The sequence below is a fragment of the Myotis yumanensis genome, unplaced genomic scaffold, assembly GCF_028538775.1.
Source record: "Myotis yumanensis isolate MYYU_CA2020_CCGP unplaced genomic scaffold, mMyoYum1.0.hap1 SCAF_5, whole genome shotgun sequence".
In the NCBI taxonomy this organism is placed as follows: Eukaryota; Metazoa; Chordata; class Mammalia; order Chiroptera; family Vespertilionidae; genus Myotis; species Myotis yumanensis.
In genome coordinates, this window is record NW_027223756.1 from 95,836,013 (window position 1) to 95,854,898 (window position 18,886).

General features: G+C 39.4%; 1 protein-coding gene across 1 annotated transcript in view; it reads left to right on the forward strand.

The window, feature by feature from the left end:
• Positions 1-18,886, forward strand: part of ADAM7 (ADAM metallopeptidase domain 7) — a 91,045-nt gene that overhangs the window by 61,866 nt on the left and 10,293 nt on the right. The window contains exon 22 of the mRNA XM_070417028.1: positions 12,870-12,977. Within this exon, the coding sequence (XP_070273129.1) occupies positions 12,870-12,977 (108 nt within the window). The remainder of the gene's footprint in view (positions 1-12,869; positions 12,978-18,886) is intronic.

Genomic DNA, 18,886 nt, shown 5'->3' on the forward strand with positions numbered 1-18,886 from the left:
GCTCTCTCCGAAGAAGGACATGGTTTAAAATAGCATTAGCTACTGCAGTCTCTAGATGGGCTGAGGGCAGAAAGAAATCATCTAAGTAGCACATTGAGCAAATTTGATGCCTGAATATTGAGACACTGCCAAGCAATTCAAAAGAAAGATAAATCAATTCATTCCATCTCCTTAATGCTGTCTTGGTAGTTTGACAGGTTTCTATGCTGAAAATATCACCAGCTGGACACTGTGTCACTCAATCTCCCAACTTCAGAAGTGAATTATCAGGCACCAGCCCAATCGCATGCCATACTCCTCCCTGGGTTCACTGGCATCTTCAAGTGAGCGAGCACCCAGACTCGGAAAAAAGGTGAAGCGACAGACCACGTGGCACCATTTCTGGGATCACAGCACAGCCAGAGCCATCACCTTCTCTACTAGGTCCTCCTCTCTCCAGGCGACGCTTCTAAAAGCAAACAAGCAAAAACTGGAGACAGAGAGCAGTAACACTTGTAGATGTCAGAGGGACATTGGCATGAAAATAACAAAATAAATACATAAAGATGGACACCACTTCAATTCTGCTTGTTTAACTATTCATTTGCTTCTTCATTCAACAGATATACATGTGTATAAAGCTCTGCCTTAAGAAACCCAAGCTTCATGGGAAAACAAGACCGGCTCCTAAAGGAATGATAGTATAAAGTGGTGAATGGCACAAAGGGAGAATTTTAACAAGTGTGGTGTTCCAGGCAGAATCAGGGAGTCTGCCTACCAGCTTTGCTGGGTTCTCTCCTAGTGAGTAGACGGTGTAGCTGACTTACAAGATGTAAAGGGAAGTGTGGTGTGAAGGCAGCTCACAGGTAGGCTCTCTAGGGAAGTGGTTCTCAACAGTTCCTCATGTTGTGGTGACCCCCAATTTCATTGTTACAAATTGAACATAATTAAAGCATAGTGATTAATCACAAAAACAATATGCAATTATATATGTGTTTTCCGATGGTCTTAGGTGACCCCTGTGAAAGGGTCATTCGACCCCCAAAGGGGTCTCGACCCACAGATTGAGAACCGCTGCTCTAGGGTATCCTAAGCTGTTTATCTTAAAGAAAATGAGACCTTATTAAATGGATTTAAATGACAGTAACAGGGTCAAACTTGTATTTTAGTAAAAGAATGACAGTCATAATTGTAGGGTGGATTCGAAGCGACAGGACTGTCCAGCTTAGAAGTTATTAAACTTGATAGGAGACCAGGGATGGTAGAAACAGAGAAGCAGTCAGCGTCACAAAGCTTTTTATGGCAAAGGAGGGGACAGGGATGAGGTAGAGGAAAAGCTGAGATTGGCTTTTACGCTTTTGCTTTTGTAGAGGAGGCTTCATGGGTTCTTTCACCAACAAAAGGAAAGTGGTCATTGATTAGCAACAATCACCATCTGTCCTTTGAGACTTGCGATCAATCCCAAGGCACTGCTCTGAGACCTGCCAGCCACTCCCTCCCCTGGGGTTGGGGGCTCTGGGATCAAAAACGTTTTCCTGTTGGGCTAACTTTTAATTTTAGCAGGAATCCAACTCTGCTGGTTACTGCTCTGTGACTCGGGGCAAGAGGCTCCCCTGCCAGAGCGTTGGCTTTCTTGAGTGACGTGGTCAGTTCCTTATGGGGGAGGAGCCCCTCTCCAGGGCCTCAGCAGTAACTGGGGGAGGAGGGGTGCAGGGAGGGGGGGGGGGGGAGAAAGAATTTAAACGGGAAGCACATCAGGCTGGAGGTGATAATGGATTACATACGAGGCATTTTTAGCTGACTCCTGTAAATAAGTATAGTGAATTACTATGATTACAGGAGCAAATTTGGAAAACTATTGAAAAACATTTCCCTTAAAATGACTTTAAAATACCTTGAATGGAATAATTTACTCAACTATTGTGCTAGACGCTGACTACCTATGGCAAGTTCTGAACAAGTAGCGCAGGGTAGAATACAAGATAGGTTTGTCAAATACTGGTTTAGAGTTAAAAGAAATGAGTTTGCTTTTTTTAGGTAATGAAAATAAAGCCCAATGAAGTTGAGTAACCAGTGAACAATAATAGATGTTGCTAATTCTGGAAATAGGATCCAATTCCCCTTCAATTCAATCGATTAGTGTATGAGAAGTTATAAATTAGGCTTATTAACTCCAAGAAAAAATGTAATGGAAGGAAATGCAATCACATATAGTATGCTGTTCAGATATGATGGAAATTTAAAGCATTGGCTAGAACTGTTTTGGAAAGTTTAGCAGACACAAGTGGTGAGGAAAAGGAGTGATAAATCTTATATTTTTTTGGTTGAAAGACAGTAGATAATTCCTAGGGGTGACAAATGTACAAATGGAAGTATAAGTAACTTACTTAGAAATATCGAGGTTTCTGGTAGTGGAAATAACTCATGGTATTGAATATTTAGTGAATAATGAGTAGCACCAGGAGTGAGAAAGATTGGGGCAGAGGCTCCTGTCTTTCAGTACAAGTCTTTGAGTAATATTTGATATTTTAAACTATATGTATTTTTATGAAATAAATATTTTTCAAGGGGGTAAGTCAGGTATCCAACATGATATCAGTAATCTAATTAAGAAAATAGATTTCAGGCTTATGTAAATGGGTAACTTAGACAATTTTGATGAAAATTTACTGCTTTTATTTTATGATTGAAACACCCAGAGAGGCAATTTCTTGACCTTCACTATTATTTTCCCCTATTATTTCTAACTGGTTTCCCCCAGTGGAGAGTTAGGCAGAGCAGGCAGAGGTGCGTGTGTCCGGGTGGATTCAGCGAGCACCAAGACTGTGCCATCGTCATCCCTCCATGGTGCCAGGACAATGTAAAACTGAGAGAGAAAATAGAAGCTGATCCAAAGGCTCATGTGCAAAGTGGGCCCATAACACTGCGATAGCGGAAGCATCCAGACCCAACTAGAATTGGAGAGACGGGTAATTTGAGGAGAATTGGCTGGAATAGGAGGTGGACTGGAATAATTCCAGAGATGGGAGCCCGTGCCTGCCACTACGCTTGTGTGAATTCTCCATACATGTCAGCATGTGAGAATCCTTGCATTAAAGAGGAAGGGACAGAAAAGAACGTCAGACTGTCATACAAAGGGAGGACTCAAAAATTGAACAAATATACTTGCATATACACTGACATACACACAAAGGAAAAATTGCTCTCTTGTTTTGAATTTCCATGTATGATCTTTGTGAGCCACTCAAATAATGAAATAGATGGAATGACGAGTCTGCAAGTGATCAGGACAAAAGCCTCCTTTGCTGCAATGCTGAAATGGCCTCACTGGCTGACAGCATCGCTAGACATCCGACTGATGACAAAATATCTGCATCTGCTTTTTGATAAGAAGTCTAGCACGGAGAGCTTGTTTCTTCTGGGTGGTGGGTTTCCTTACCTCTTTGCTTTAAGGAGCACTGCCAATATAGGACAATTATAATCAAGGGTTCAATAATAACATGAAGATATAAAGTGATTTAGTATGCTGATTAGATGCAGTGATTAGAATACCTTGCATTACATTACAGTACTTAAAAGATGACAGTGCAATTTTTCTTTTTTCACAAGAATAATTTTTACTAGTGGATTCAGAGGATGTACACACAGAGGAGAAGTTGTCATGGTTTTTAGAAGAATAACTATGTCACAAGGAAAATTTAAAAATCCACTAAGCTAATGATGCTAATACTCGCATTCATGTGGTTAAAATCTTTCCCATTTTCACACCCCAATTTTTCAACTATGTATATGTGAAATCTATAATTTTCCCCTCGTTCTAGAGATGCAGACATTTCTTTGGGCGGTTGTATTTTGGTTTGCACTATCTACACCCCTTCTCTAGATCATTCAAAACTTTTAATAAAAGCGGGCTGCCTCTGCTGGGTTCTCTCCATGTGCCCTCGGACTCACTGTCCATCCTTTTCACCCTTTTTCTGCCTAAGAATGACTGCAGCAGGGAAATTTTCTTCTGGTTTCCTCCGGGTTTGTCCAAAAGGAGACAATAGGCAAGAATTAGAGAGAGACAAATGCAGCTGGCATTTTTATTTTCTGACCCTTCCAAATAGGGCTGGAAGTTGCTGTGACTTCTATACCAAAGTGCACCCTCTCCAGCAGCAATATCTCTCTCTTTCTCTCTCTCTCTCCCCCACCCTCTCTCTTGCTCTCTCAGTAATGGCTCCCTTCATTGGTGACTTTTGACTAAGGTTGGTGCTAGTTGTTATTGATAGTCTCATGGTGTTTTACTATATTTTAAATCTCCTGAAACCCTACCACAACTTTTCACAAAATAAATTCTCCTGCTGCTCATTTCCTGACTACTCATTAATTATCCCCATTTGAGCGTGGCATTTGCCTGGACCTTGATGGCTACGAAGTGAAAAATCTTCTTAGTTTTATGCAGAGGTAGCAGAAATATTCATCCCTTTCTCTAGTTTGGTGCCATATGCAATTACAATGGCCCTAAAGTAGATCAGCTTGTAGCTGGTTAAATTGCATCAAATCTCATGAAATTCAGTTCCCTACAATCTTAGAAAAACAGGCAAAAAATTTTAAAGAATGAAATCATTTCAAATCATTCTCTCCATCTTCTCATTATGACTTGCCCCTATTCACAACACCTCTTCCAAGCATAAAATGTGGATACAAAGAGACATGGTTGATGGGGGTCACAAGGAGAGAAAGCTTGGCTTACAGGAAAGTAATGTATCCAAGCAAAAACATTCTCAGTCCAATCATAAAATTTTGGGGGTATAGTTGGGGGATGTAAGAAACTCATAATCACACAGGCTGGACTAATCATAAAGCTTTTATAGACGGGATGATTCCAACTTGACCTTGATAACAAGAAATGATTTGGGATCCATTAGGAGTTTAGAGAGCATTTCAGGAAAAGGTTACATTTTGGTAATGACAAAGAGGTTCATCAGTAACAGATTGTGTGCAGTAGGTGCTTGGGAGTAAGGGAAGATGGAGTAGATAAAGTTCCTTGATAGAAGAGCTTGAAAGTTAGGTAGAAATATTAAAATTAGATGTATTCATCAACAGAAAAACATTGAAGTTATATGCTAACCATGACCACCACTGGAAAGAATTCTGTTCTAGCAAGTTATTTAATTTAACAGGATTTTGGAGCTGTGATGGCACTATCTTCAGAAAGACCATGTTGGACTTTCAGGAAGATGTGGAAGCCAATAGAGGCCAAAGAAATCTATATATATAAAAGCCTAAGCGACCAGCCAACCTGCCAGTAGGTATGACACGCACTGACCACCAGGGGGCTGACGCTCAGCACAGGAGCTGCCAAGCTGTGGTGACTTGGCAGCTGTGGTTCTCGGGTGACGCACACAGAACCAGAGAGGAGGGAGCCCGATTCTGTGGTGCATCACCAGAGAACCACCCTCTTGCAATCCAGGACCTCTTGGGGGGTGTTGGAGAACCGGTTTTGGCCCAATCTCTGCAGGCCAGGCTGAGGGACCCCACTGGTGCATGAATCCATGCACCAGACCTCTAGTTCTTCCATACTGGCCATGTGGAAATCTTGAAATCTTTAGTTAAGAGAGTGCTACAGACTTATGGTGCTTTGCTAAATCTCTGCACAATAATGGAGAGATGGCAGATAAATAGACTTTGGATTCAGTTCTGTATGTGGAGATTGAAAAGCTTTCAAAGTGTCTAGAAACTCACCCAGAAGTGGATGCTCACAGGAAAGTTTCCCTAATTTCCATTTCTGGGAATATTAGTCAATAATAATTCGTTAGACCCATGCTACATCTATTACGACATATTGTTTGATTTGCAGTCTGGAAGAACCAATAATGCAGAAAAGGCCAAAGAGATTAAAATGATCAGAGTTGGATGCAAAGTCCCTTTGGCATGGAATCCAATAAGATTATAGGTCATGAAGTGATCTATGCTTTTTAATCACCTAAATGGTCTGCATATGACTTCTTCTTTTTATCTCATAGGGAAGGATAAGAAATACAAAATTAGTAGAGGAGAAAATTAACATGTTTTTGAACATTTAATAAAAGCTAAAGGCTGTGCTATACTTTGAATTTTCTTATTTAATATCAATATTATTAAGCCAGAGTGTTTAAATAGTTTGTTCAGGATTACACGGCAAAGGGCTTCTTTTTTAAATTTAAATTCTTTATTGTTTAAAGTATTACATAAGTCTCCTTTTCCCCTTATTTACCTCTTCCCAGCCATTCCCACCCCCCAGCACATGCCTTTATCCCCCTACTGTCTGTGTCCATGGGTTATGCTTATATGCATGCATACAAGTCCTTTGGTTGATCTCCCCCTCCCCACTTCCCCTGCCTTTCCTGAGGTTGGACGGTCTGTTCATTGCTTCTATGTCTCTGGATCTACTTTTGTTCATCAGTTTATGTTGTTCATTAAATTCAGCAAAGGGTTTTAAATTAGGACAGTCCATTTTCAACAATCAATGCTTTTCATGTGCTACTCACCTGGTGTACCTGAGTAGAAGTAGTTTGTTTGAATATTATATATCCTCAACTCGGTAGATATGTTTTCTTCCAAGAATTTCTTCTGAGGTTTGCTGGAGAGCTAAGTTTCTGCCTGCTTACAGCCAGACCTGTATTCCTGATCAACATCAAGCCTCTAGTTAAAGGAGACCCACTCTCTATCCCTATACTTTCACTGGATTTTCTTTTCCTTTTTTATCCCTTCATTGTGTTTGAAAGAAAATAAGATTTGATGTCATTTATTTATTTATATTTGCATATATTTTAGCATCCCCTATATATAAGGTATTAATAAGTACTAACAATAAAACTATAATTCCTTACTCAAAGAGTTGGGTTTTTTTTTTAAAGGTTAGGGATAAATAATTGTGACAAGAAATACTATTGACCCTCTGAAATTGTATATATATTAAGTGTTGTATATTAAAAATAACCTTGGAAAATGTATCATGTTGAAGTGACTATTTGTATGCTATAAAAATTTTGAATACCAGCTTTAAGGAACTTGAAGTTTAGGTAGGCACTGATTTTATGTTTTTGAGAGGAAAAGTCATTCTAATATCCCTTATACCTGTGTAGTTTCCAAATACAACTTTCAGATTACCAATTGTTTCAGTATACATGTAGAATAAAAACAGAATTCAGGACTGGGAGATACTTTTAAAATCACCTTGTTCTGGCCTCTCACTAGTTAAGGTAGATGTCTAAACTCAGAGACGTGAAAATTCCTTAACGGGATCTAATAGGATATGAACAGGGCTTCCTTCTAAACTTAAATAGATTGTCATTGAACTGAATGTTCATTTATTTAGCTCACAAATAAGTATTTCTTATGGTCTTTGTGACCATTGACTCATCATATTGATATAAACTGAATATCCATGCTGAGAATAAACTGAGTATCTATGCTATGTACTCTGGATATAATGAGAAAAAATAGCTTCAGTCCCTGCCCTAGAAGATATTCATTCACTTGGGGGAGGCTGAAATGACAATCAAGACCTTTATTAACACATTTGGATTCCCAGGGTGTTAGGCGAGAACAAAATGGATTGTGGCATCTTAATGCCCAATGAACTTATTAAAATGCATGGATATTATGTAAAAAATATTCCAAATGACTTTCCTGTAAAATCCTCAAGGTCTGGAATAGCTCTGTTAATGACACTGTTAGAAAAATATTGCTGCTTCTAAGGAGACATTCCCACTTGGAATAAAGTCATGTGTGTTGTGCTCCTCAGTGATGGAAGCCACTGCGTCGCCAACAGCCCATGCTCCAGAGTCTGTTTAAGCTAAATTCCCATTCAGAAAACCACGAGATGGGTTTCTTCGCCGCTCTAAAAGCTTACAGCTCTTTTTTAGCAGCTGGCCTATTTGCTGAGCTGCAGAAAATCTCTTTCATGAAGAAATTTTATTTCAGATTCAGAGTGGTTCAAGGCTGTGAAGGTCATTAAGCCATTTTCCTCATTTTTCAGGTGAGGAAACTGACACCCACAGAGCCCAGGAGATTTGCAACTAGAGGGAACTGGATCACTAAACACCTGTCACGTGCCCAGTATGGCTCCCACAGCGCCTTGTTTCTTTGAGACCTTTGCCAATGCAATTTCTTCAGTATTAGTGAACTTGTAGCCACCCGTTATGAGGCTATTTCAAGAAGAGTTCCATGTACTCATTCAACACTGATCTGGGTCTTCACGGATTTTATTCCAAGCAGAGTGGCTGGGATAAGAGGAATGACACCAACAGGGTGTCTTTCTTTCTTTGTGGCAACTTTCCTGAGATGTACCACTTGTTAGCCTATATCATATATTGAACACTGCTCGCTCTGGTGATTTAGGGTTTAAAACTTTAGGAAAACTGTAAGATAGACATTCTGCTGGACACTTTGCCTATGTTATCTCATTTAGTCCTTCGAATCTCTGAGGGGCAGGGGAGTGTTTGCAGTTAACATTATTATGTAGATTAGAAAACTGAGGCTCTGAGAGGCAACCTGTCCAGGTCACATACCTCATAAGTGACAAAGCTGAAATCAAACTCTGGTCCCCCTAAACCCAAAGCCATGCTCTTCACTCTGCACCAGTGTACTCATCAAGTGCCTCTACTCTGCCCCAACTTAAGCAAAAGCAGTATTTGCTTTCATGCAAGGTAATCCTATGTGTATAGTCTGGGTTTAGAATGAACAGAACCGTGCTTAAATGTATAGAGCATTTTGCATTTCCCAAATGTTTTGCATCCTTTTTTATTGCTTGATCAACGAGAAAAATCTTTATAAGTGATTTTTGCAAGTCATAGTCACATATTAAAAATAAAACAAACAAAAGCAAGGAGTAGGGGCCCTGAGCAGGGATGGCTCTGGCATTCTATAGCCTCAGAGGCAGAGAAAGATTAGAACTTCTAAAGTTCCTTGGGTTGGGGAACTGGGTAAAAAAGGTGAAGGGACTAAGGAAAAATAAATAAATAAACACCTCATAGACACAGACAGCAGCATGGCGATTACCAGAGGGAAAAGGGGGTTGAGGAAGGTAGTAGAGGAAAAAGTGGGGATAAATGATGATGGAAGGAGATTAGACTTTAGTGGTGAACATACAATACAATGTACAGGTGATATATTATAGAATTGTACACCTGAAATCTATGTAGTTTTATTAACCAATGTCACCCCAATAAATTCAATAATTATTAAAAAATTAAAGTTCCCTGGATTCTGTCAATGCCCTAGATTGATAAGCCCATCACTATCAAGCCCAAACTTGGTATAGAATTGCCATTTACAACTATTCTCTGAAATACCAAGTCACTCTGTTAAAAAGCAAAATGAAGAATATTATAAAAAGTTATACCTGGGAATCACAGAAACCCATGTTTGTGATCTGTGGAAATCTCATTAACACACTGAAATGTCAATGACGCCATGTGACCTGGTGAGCCAGCAACCTTAGCCACCTAACATCACATAATGTAATAAAAACTCACTGGGTGTGGAGCAGGAGATGTGTCACCATGCTACAACATTTCTATACAATGGCCAGTGCAATGAATGCTTCCACTTCCATTTCCTTTGGCTGCCTTGACTATGCTACGTAAATTTACATAAACACAGCATAGATGCCAGTCTAGTTTATACTGCAGTAACTCCAGTTAGCAACACCAATGCCCCAGAAACTCCAGCCTCATAGTTCCCAGAACCTAAGACTCTAGAATGGCTTATATTTAAGTCAAATCAAGGTGCTGCAAGGTTGAAATAAAATGTGGGAGTTAGTCTTCTCACCTACCTACAGAAACAGAAATAGATAGACTATGGAAGTCTATTTAGATCAAGAACAGAAAGAAAAATAAGAAATGAAATAGTGATAAAGGGTTTATCCAGCAGGCATGAATAAGCTGCAGGAATAAATTCTTCTGTAAAACATTGTGGCTAAAATCTACTGTCCACAGCTAAAGTCTAAATCAGGTGCTACAAAAGTCTGAACTTGCTCTGAGTTCAGCATTGCCTGTTTTAAAAAAAATAAGCTTAGACACAAAATCTGAACTTTGGTACCTTTTTCCTCATCTGTGGTTTGAGGCATATATCTCTGTACCCTACCAAAAAGATGCCTTACTCATATTTGCTGTCCTGGAGCACAACAATATCTAATTTATAGATAATCCTAAAGTTTGGTTTATTGAATAAATTAGGATTTTGCCTTCTTATTGCCTAAGGTGCTCCCACATCATTAAGAAGCAGCATTGTTTGGTGGCTAAAAGTGTCAGTTGAGCTCAGAAAGCCAGTATTTGAATCTTAACTATACGACCCACACATGTAAACCTGGTCAAGTTCTATAAGCTCTCTGTGCCTTACTTTCCTCAAATGTAAAATATATAACAGCGTCCACCTCAGAAGGTTGTTACAATGACTAAATGAGTTAATATACATAAAGCCATTAGGACAGAACCTGCACATAAAAAAACATTAGTATGTGTCAGCAAATATTACCGTGTTGAAAATAGCTTCATTAATTTCTCAATGATATCCTATTAAAGGTATTTATGGATATTGAAATGCCAGTGAAGAGCAAGGGAAAGAGAAAGCAATAGTGAATAACCAAAGAGCAAGAACAGACATCTTGCACATCCCAGGTGCCCCAGGTTGCTTTCATGTCCTAGAGAATAAACAAATCAAAGCATTTTAACAATGCTCTTGCACAAAGCAATGCATTGCTCATTAGGTCAGGACTTTGAAAATGAAAGGCATCGCCTCACAGTTGCAAAAGAAAACTAGAGTGCAGGTTTGCTATGTAATCTCCTTGCTTGAATTCTTATTACAGTTTGCATTCTTTTTTATTAGAATACCCTGGGCATAAGATGTTTATTATACACTTTGTCTTTGAGGCCATTAATTTGCTAGCATTTCCTCCCCATGCATACTCATCGTGGTTAATTTGCTGGCACTTCCTCCTCATGTATACTCATTACAGTCCCACTAGGGAAGCACTTCTGATTCTCTGTCTTACATTTAGCTTAGAGGTTTACTTGTCTTAATTTCACATTCCACTGAGAAATAGAAGTAGTTTCCAAAGGGATAAGGCAACACAATTGCTAATTTTGTCTTTAAAAGACATAGATAATCCACTTAGAATTAGACCCCCTTGAAAATATAGGGTTGGAAGACTTTATACCATCATGATATGAGCCTATTCGGGGCTTTGTTATAGCTCTTGGCCTATCATGTGAAAATTCAGCTTCGTGCCAATTTAGATGGCACCAAAGAAGTCCATGAGGAAACTGGCTGGCACCCTTACATAGAGTCAAGAATTGGTCCTACTTCACCAAGCTCAGAGTCTGTTCTATTTGTAGTTATTCACATTCAGTTGTCAATTGAGCTGCAGTTTTGCACTAACGTCAACCATCAGTTTCTAGACCACAGGCCTGGGCTTCTGTCTCTGGTTCCTGAAGGGCACCCCAGGTCCTAATGGCATTGGAAATTGGAGCTAAAGCCCAGCTAACTATATAGGACTTAGGCCTCATTAGCATTTACTTTGGGGAATGAAAAAGTATGATTTGCTGATACATAGAATATTATAGAAGACTTTATAGGCACAATTTTGAATAAAAGAAAAATAACACAAAAGAGTATATGCTAGATGATTTTGTTTCTATAAAGGGCGAAACCAAGCAAAACTAAGTGGGAATAGTGGTTACCTCTGGGGAGAAAAGAAAGAGACTAAGATAGGATATGAGGTTTTCTTTGGAAATGTACTTTCTGCCCTATTAAATTGCTCTTGGAAAAGACATTTTCATGTTTAATATCTGCATTTTTCTGAAAGTATACTTGAAGCATAAAATATGGTCCTTGCTACTTTATTTGGTGAACACCAATTTATAGATAATAGATGATCATTTCTTTGCCCATTTATCTACCTTCAACCTAGTAATATTTTCCTGTGGGTAGATGATGCCAAAATCTATAGTTTTGGCCCTGACATCACTGCCGTCCTGTCACCAGACCTAAGGCAGTGTGGTCACTTAAGCACTTCCTCACCTAGTCCCACAATACCATTCTTGCTGCTTCTAAAATTATTTGACACCATTCTTTTCTCCCTACCTGATAATACTCATGCCTTCATGCCTTTTCCTGGACAACTGCAGCAGCCACCTAACTGATCTTTACAAAGGCATTTTATACCTATTATAAATATAACTTCTTTAAGACCATAAATATGATGATGCCAATCTTTTGCTAAAAAAAAATGTTAATTTCTATCAATTTCATACTGAATAAAATCAAGGCCTCTGGACCATATGGTCTTACTATCCATATTTGGTTTCTTTTGTTCACAATATTCCCTCTGGCAAGATTTCTTTCCTACCATCTTCAGAGACCTAAGTCAATGTGTCCTACAATGTGTAATTCAAATGCCACCTCTTCCATGTTTTTTTTTCCTAATTCCTTCCTGATGTGACTTCTCCCTCCTTTCAAAGACCATCCTTTGTTTTCATACCTCTTGTGTACATCTATCAATTTCCACCTTATATTTTGCAGAAAAATACTAAATATATAATCAGAAAGCATGAGTTTGAATTGTTCCTTTGTCATTTACTAGCTGTGTGATCTAACATGAGCCTCAATTTCTTTTTTGTTAAGATATGGCAGATGCATAAGACTTTTCAAGACTCACCACAATATAACCTTGTCATAAAATAAAAGCTTTCCAGATCTCAAGGGGGGCTGATGAAAAGACTCTTTGGTAGGTGACCTTTAAGGCCACTCCAAGTTTCATGAATGTGTCTGGTTTCAAAGATATTTGTGTACATTTTCCTGACCTCTACAGGGCTAGGAGCTCCTGGAAGATAGAATTCGTGATTTACTTATCTTTACTCCCTTAGCACAAGTACAGTGCCTTGCATACTATGCTTGCTCAAGAAATATTTGTTCTTAAAGAAATCATGCAAAGGAACCGCATATTAACTCTTTATGGTACCTTACATAAACAGGTAAGATTTTTGATTTGGAAATGGCCAAAGATACTGTAATTGATTATAAATTCAGTATGTAAGCCCAAGTGCCATGTTTCAGAGGCTAAGGCTGTAATAACTTCATGGCTCATCCAATCTTACCTAATAATAGACAAACATGTAAATTGACCATCCCTCCGCTAAGCTCACCAGCCAACCAGGAGAGTATGCAAATTAACCCAACAAAGATGGTGGTTAATTTGCATACATAGGCACAAAGCGGTGGAGCGGAGACTGAAGGCTCTGGCCAGAGTGAAGGTCTGGGTCCCAGGTGCCGGAGGAAAACTGGTGCCAGCAGCCAGGGGAAGGGAAGGCCTATTGCACGAATCTCTTTGTGCAACGAACCTCTAGTCTATATATATATAAAAGCCTAAACAACCAGGCCTATCAGCTGACTGGCAGGTAGCTATGATGTGTAATGACCACCAGAAGGCAGATGCTCAATTCACAGGCATGGAAACATGGAACAGACTGATGAATCTCAGAGGGAAGAGGGAGGGGAGAGGGTGAGAAGAGATTAACCAAAGATCTTATATGCATACTAGAGGTCTGGTACACGGATTCATGCACTGGTGGTGTCCCTCGGCCTGGCCTGTGGGGATTGGGCTGAAACTGGCTCTCCAACATCCCCTGAGGGATCCTAGATTACAAGAGGGTGCAAGCAAGGCTGAGGGACCCCACCAGTGCACAAATCCATGCACCAGGTCTCTAGTCATAGATAAAATGGTGAAAGAAGCCTATTGACCATCTAGTTCAAGGACATCATTTTATCATTGAGTTTCTCCACCGCCCCCCGCCCCCAATGCTTTCCCACCTAATATAGTGAAAAAGCTACAGCTAGAAGCAAGGTTTCCCCTCTTCTCTAGAGATCACTTCAGCATGTCACATTACTTATCTCTGGAAGCTCTGTTGCTAGGCAACAATGAGCTCTTTCAACCACTTAAGTTTTAAGTGCATTTTATAAATTTCTCTGTTTGACATATTTGAATGATGGTGGCGTTTACTAGCAAGAAAGAACAAGCCTGGAAATTGCCAGTTTGTGGGCTTAGGGCAGTTAACTCAATGCTTCCCCAACTGGAAAATGGGACTGTCCCTCCTGATGGGAATAATGAGCAAGATAATGGCATTACGGCATCAAGCACTCAGAATCCACACATGCCTTGGGAATGCTGATTGAAGCACACACCTCTCTTTCAATATCAGTGAATATTAATCTCAGCATGCCCTTTTACAATACAGATTTTACACAAAATTACATTTTTTTGATCATTTGCTTTAACAGGATTTTTACTTGGGGACTTCTGCTTTTAACCTGATTTCTATAACAACTCACAGCAGTAGAGAGACCTTTCTCTCTCCCCTGACTCATCACTTTTCTCCAGAAAAATGCCGAGGGGACCCCTTCTGGCCTGCTGCTGAGCTCTGGTTCTCCTGGTTTCTATGGCTGCTTGACCAAGGGAGCAAGTGGGAGTTGAAGCTGACTTCTACACCTGGGTCAGCATTGCCACACAGATGTCTCTGCAATGCACCACATTAGTCCCTTCCAAGCAGAGATACTCTAATCTGATTAGGTTTTCATTCTGTATTTCTTGATGTATATTTCAGTTTTGGAACATGAACTACATATACAACAGGGTGCAATTCTTCAAAGGCTTGGATATGATGAGCAGCTTGAATCCAATTAGTCTCCTGATGACTCTTTGTTTCAGAAGCAAACTCTGAACACAATTTATTTCACCGAAAACTGTTCATTTTGGTTTTTATTTTAAATCTTAATCCAATTCTGCCAATTCACCTGTTAAGTTAAAGTATCTTTATATTTTAAAATATTTGAAAGTTTCCAAGTGCCATATACATTTTATTAAAAGTAAATTTTTAAATAATTTGTAAAATATTGGAATTAAAATGTATAAGCATTTACTTTTAGGTAGCTCTCTTCAGAATAACAAATACTTTATTCTGGTGTTCATAATGACCCTGCGAGGTGAACATCACTCTGTGAAGGTAAGTGTTAGCTTCAGTTTATACAGATAAGAAACAGACTCAGAGAGGTAACATGCTGAGGCCAAAAGCATTCACCCAATACTTATAACTTCAAATCCATTGCTCTACTAATAATGATATTTTGGTCAAGTGTCAGTGAATCATATGTACTGAGCTATTTATCCCAGTCTCCACTTGGCAGAAAGAAATGTGAATTCGAATTATCTAATACTAATACTAAAAGTACCTAATACTTTTGTAAGCAATGGCCTATCAGGTAGCGTCTATAATTATCCCCTTTTTACTGATTAGAAAACTCAGTCAAAGACAAATTACGTAACTTTAAAATGTCACACAGTTAGGGGAAGTGAAAACGCAAACCTAGGCCAGTCGATAACTTCTAAACACTCCTGTTTTTGATGTAACAAGTCCAAGACAGCTAGCAGAAATAAGGTACAACGGTGACTATGTAAGCTTATAGGTTCATTTGGGGACCTACCACCTGCAACCCCAAGGTTATTACCACTGTATTAACTCATTGGAAGCTTCAAACAAATAACTGCTGGGTTTATGAAGGAAGAAGCACTATACGCTATTGACACTCTACACCAGGGGTCCTCAAACTATGGCCCTCGGGCCACATGCGGCCCACCGAAAACATTTATCCGCCTGAGGGGTGTTTTTGCCACAGCTACCTGTTGCTTAGCAGCCAACTCTCCCAGGCCCGCAGTGCGCATGTATGGAATGTGCACCGCACTCTCTGACTCCCCTCCTTCTCTCTGTCCCTCGACTCCTCCTCAGTCTGGGTGTGATTGGTCGAGTCACATGCTTGCCTGTGCAGAGCCTGCTGCTGCCTGAGGACCGAGGTAAGAACAAGATAGGATTTATTTATTTTGAAGTTAGGAGGTCTATTTTTTTTTTTTATTTTGCAGTTAGTAGGGCTTTTTTTTGAAGTTAGGAGAGCCTTTTTTTTTTTTTTTGAAGTTAGGAGAGCCTTTTTCCAGAATGAAACATCTGAAATATCCAACCAGATCTAGACTAACTGATGCACACTTGCATCACTTGTTACTACTAGCAGTGACAAATATGGAACCAGACATTGACTATCTCATTAGCCAAAAGCAGGCCCATAGTTCCCATTGAAATACTGGTAAGTTTGTTGATTTAACTTTACTTGTTCTTCATTTTAAATATTGTATTTGTTCCCTTTTTGTTTTTTTACTTCAAAATAAGATATGTGCAGTGTGCATAGGAATTTGTTCATAGTTTTTTTTTTTAAACTATAGTCCGGCCCTCCAACGGCCTGAGGGACAGTGAACTGGCCTGGCCCCCTGTTTAAAAAGTTTGAGGACCTCTGCTCTACAGCTAAGGACTATTAAACGTTATTACTGAAGGTCGGAGAAACACAGCTGAAGAAGGTAGGAGAGCAGAGACCCATATGGCTCTTCCACCAAGTTCTTGACATGGACACTTGCCTTCAATCCTGCTCTAAATTACTCTTACATCTTTCCTCCCCAGTGATATCATTTGAATAAAACATAATAGGTCGGATGGTCATACATCCTAGTTTACCCAGGTCATTTTTGTTTTATGTCTGTTGTTCCAGAGTAATTTGTAACAGTAACGCTTTTTCTTCCCCAAAGCTTTCTAATTTCGGTTGTAGGCTATGTGCTAAGGAACTAGTAATTTCTACAATACCAAAGTCTTTAGTGGAAAAACCTATATACTTTTTTTATAAAGCTGCTTTCTAGATACTAGCTATTTTAGCTTGATAAATTAAGGACCTTATTTCAGTTTCATAGCTTTCATTTGCAAAATAGGAATACCAATGTAAATCTTGCACAGTTATTATGAGAATTTAATTATGTAAAAGCATTGGTTCTTAGTAGAAATTTGTTCCAATTCTTCACTTCTAGTACAGTATCTTATTCTGATGTAACACTTAGCTGCATGCTGGCAGGTATACCTTCCCATACATGCTGCTTGTCTTCCAAGTCAGAGAATCCTTCTGTAGTCATGATCAGATGTGAACCCCTTGTATGTCCCTAGCACTCAGTACAATTTCTTGTACCGGCCTTTGAATAATGAGTGTTTGTGGGTAGTGGATTTGTTTATAAATTGATCTTACTGAAATATTTAAGCATCAATAAGATACAATAGTATTATGGAATCAATATTAATGCTGGAAAGTCATCCAGCCCAAATCTTGCATGTAATAAAAGAAAACTGACACCCAAAGCAGAACAAAGTTTACTTCTTGGGCAAGCCAGTCTTGATGGCTTTAATGCTTCTTTCATCTTACCAGGGCAGCCCTTATCAAGCAACCATAAAAGTATTTTACATGGATATGGTGCATTGCAGTTGAAAGTACTTTTCCATGCATCATCTCTTTTTGATCCTTAAATCACACTCATTATCTTTATTTTGCACATAAGAAAACAGTGCATACCTCATTAATGAAGTATCTAGTAGAGCAGTGGCCTTAAAATGAATCAGGCTTTCTGTTAGAGATCGAAAGTTCCTTAAAAAAACACTGCATTGTATCTTAGGAAGGCGCTGACAAGCTTTAGCTACAGAGAAAGTCAGTGCCAAGTCAAGGTCCGCATGAAGATGTATTTGCAGAAATCTTTGGAGCCTAGTGGGCTGATAGGCATAGAATCCAGGGAATTTTGCACAGGAAGCTAAGAGGGAGAGTGAGACAGAGTGGTAGCCCGGAGCAAAATGGCAGGCTTTGCTAGGAGTAACTGACTGCTACAGAGGCCAGCTGAAGAGATAACCATGCAGCTCAAGGACAGTGAAATAATGAAACAGACCTCAGTTGTGAGGTTTTAAGTGATCATTGTTGAGAAACAGGACCAGGTAGAGAGGACATAGTGTGGGGAATATGAAGGAGGGATGGTCAGGGTTCTTGGCAATCAGATAAACTGTTGTTATGCTTCTAGGAAAGTTCCTCACTGAGCAGAATTCAAGACGGAGCCCTAGAGGAGATAGGATTTATACTTGCCCTGCTAACACTCACTACACTTTGTAGTAATGTCATGTGAAACATCTGTCACCTCAAAAGACTGTAAGCTCCGTGAGGGTAAGGACTCTCACTGGTTCCTATTCTAATCCAGCACCTTTCTGGCACATTGTAACTGCTCAATAAGTATTCATTGTGAAAATAAATTCATTAACAAGCTACTAGAACAACAGAATCTTAATCATGAAAGATAGATAAACTATAAGAAAAAACAATTGGAAGGGAGGTAATGATTCGGACAGAAGAGCTCTAACACGGGAGTGAAATTGGAGTTCCATGGGCCAGGCTGACATTCTGGCTTTGATGTCTGCTCCCCTCCACATAAAAGATCCAAGGTCAACCTATGGGACCATTGGACTTCAGGCTGGAGAATATGACTTCATCCCATCTAACCAGAGAGGACCACCTGCCAACAATAGCCCCTGTTCCTGTCAGGGCTGGCTCAGAGCACACAAATCTGGCTGCCAGTGGGGAGAGCACTGGAGAATGACAAAGGCATTAGGGTATGTGTCCTTGTATTAGGTCATTTTAAATAGACACTCTGGCAGACTCCACAGTCTACATACTGGCTTCATTCTTTACAATAATTTGATGGAAAGCTGGACATTGATTTTTAAAATAAAAACAAGAAATACTTGGAAAGATTGTGATCATTTCCATTAACTTATTAGGACTATAACAAATCAGCCATCTATTACGACTAGAGCATTTATTGAGAGAAGACAGAGTCCTACATTAAATTTGTTTTGTCAATGCGCTGTCTCTCTCTAGCCAAGTGCAGTATGTTACTTAACTATATTTTTAAAGATTTTTCTGTTTTTAACCCATTAGTTTGTTTACCTGTTTATTTTAGTGTAAATAATTCAACTTAGGGAAAACCACT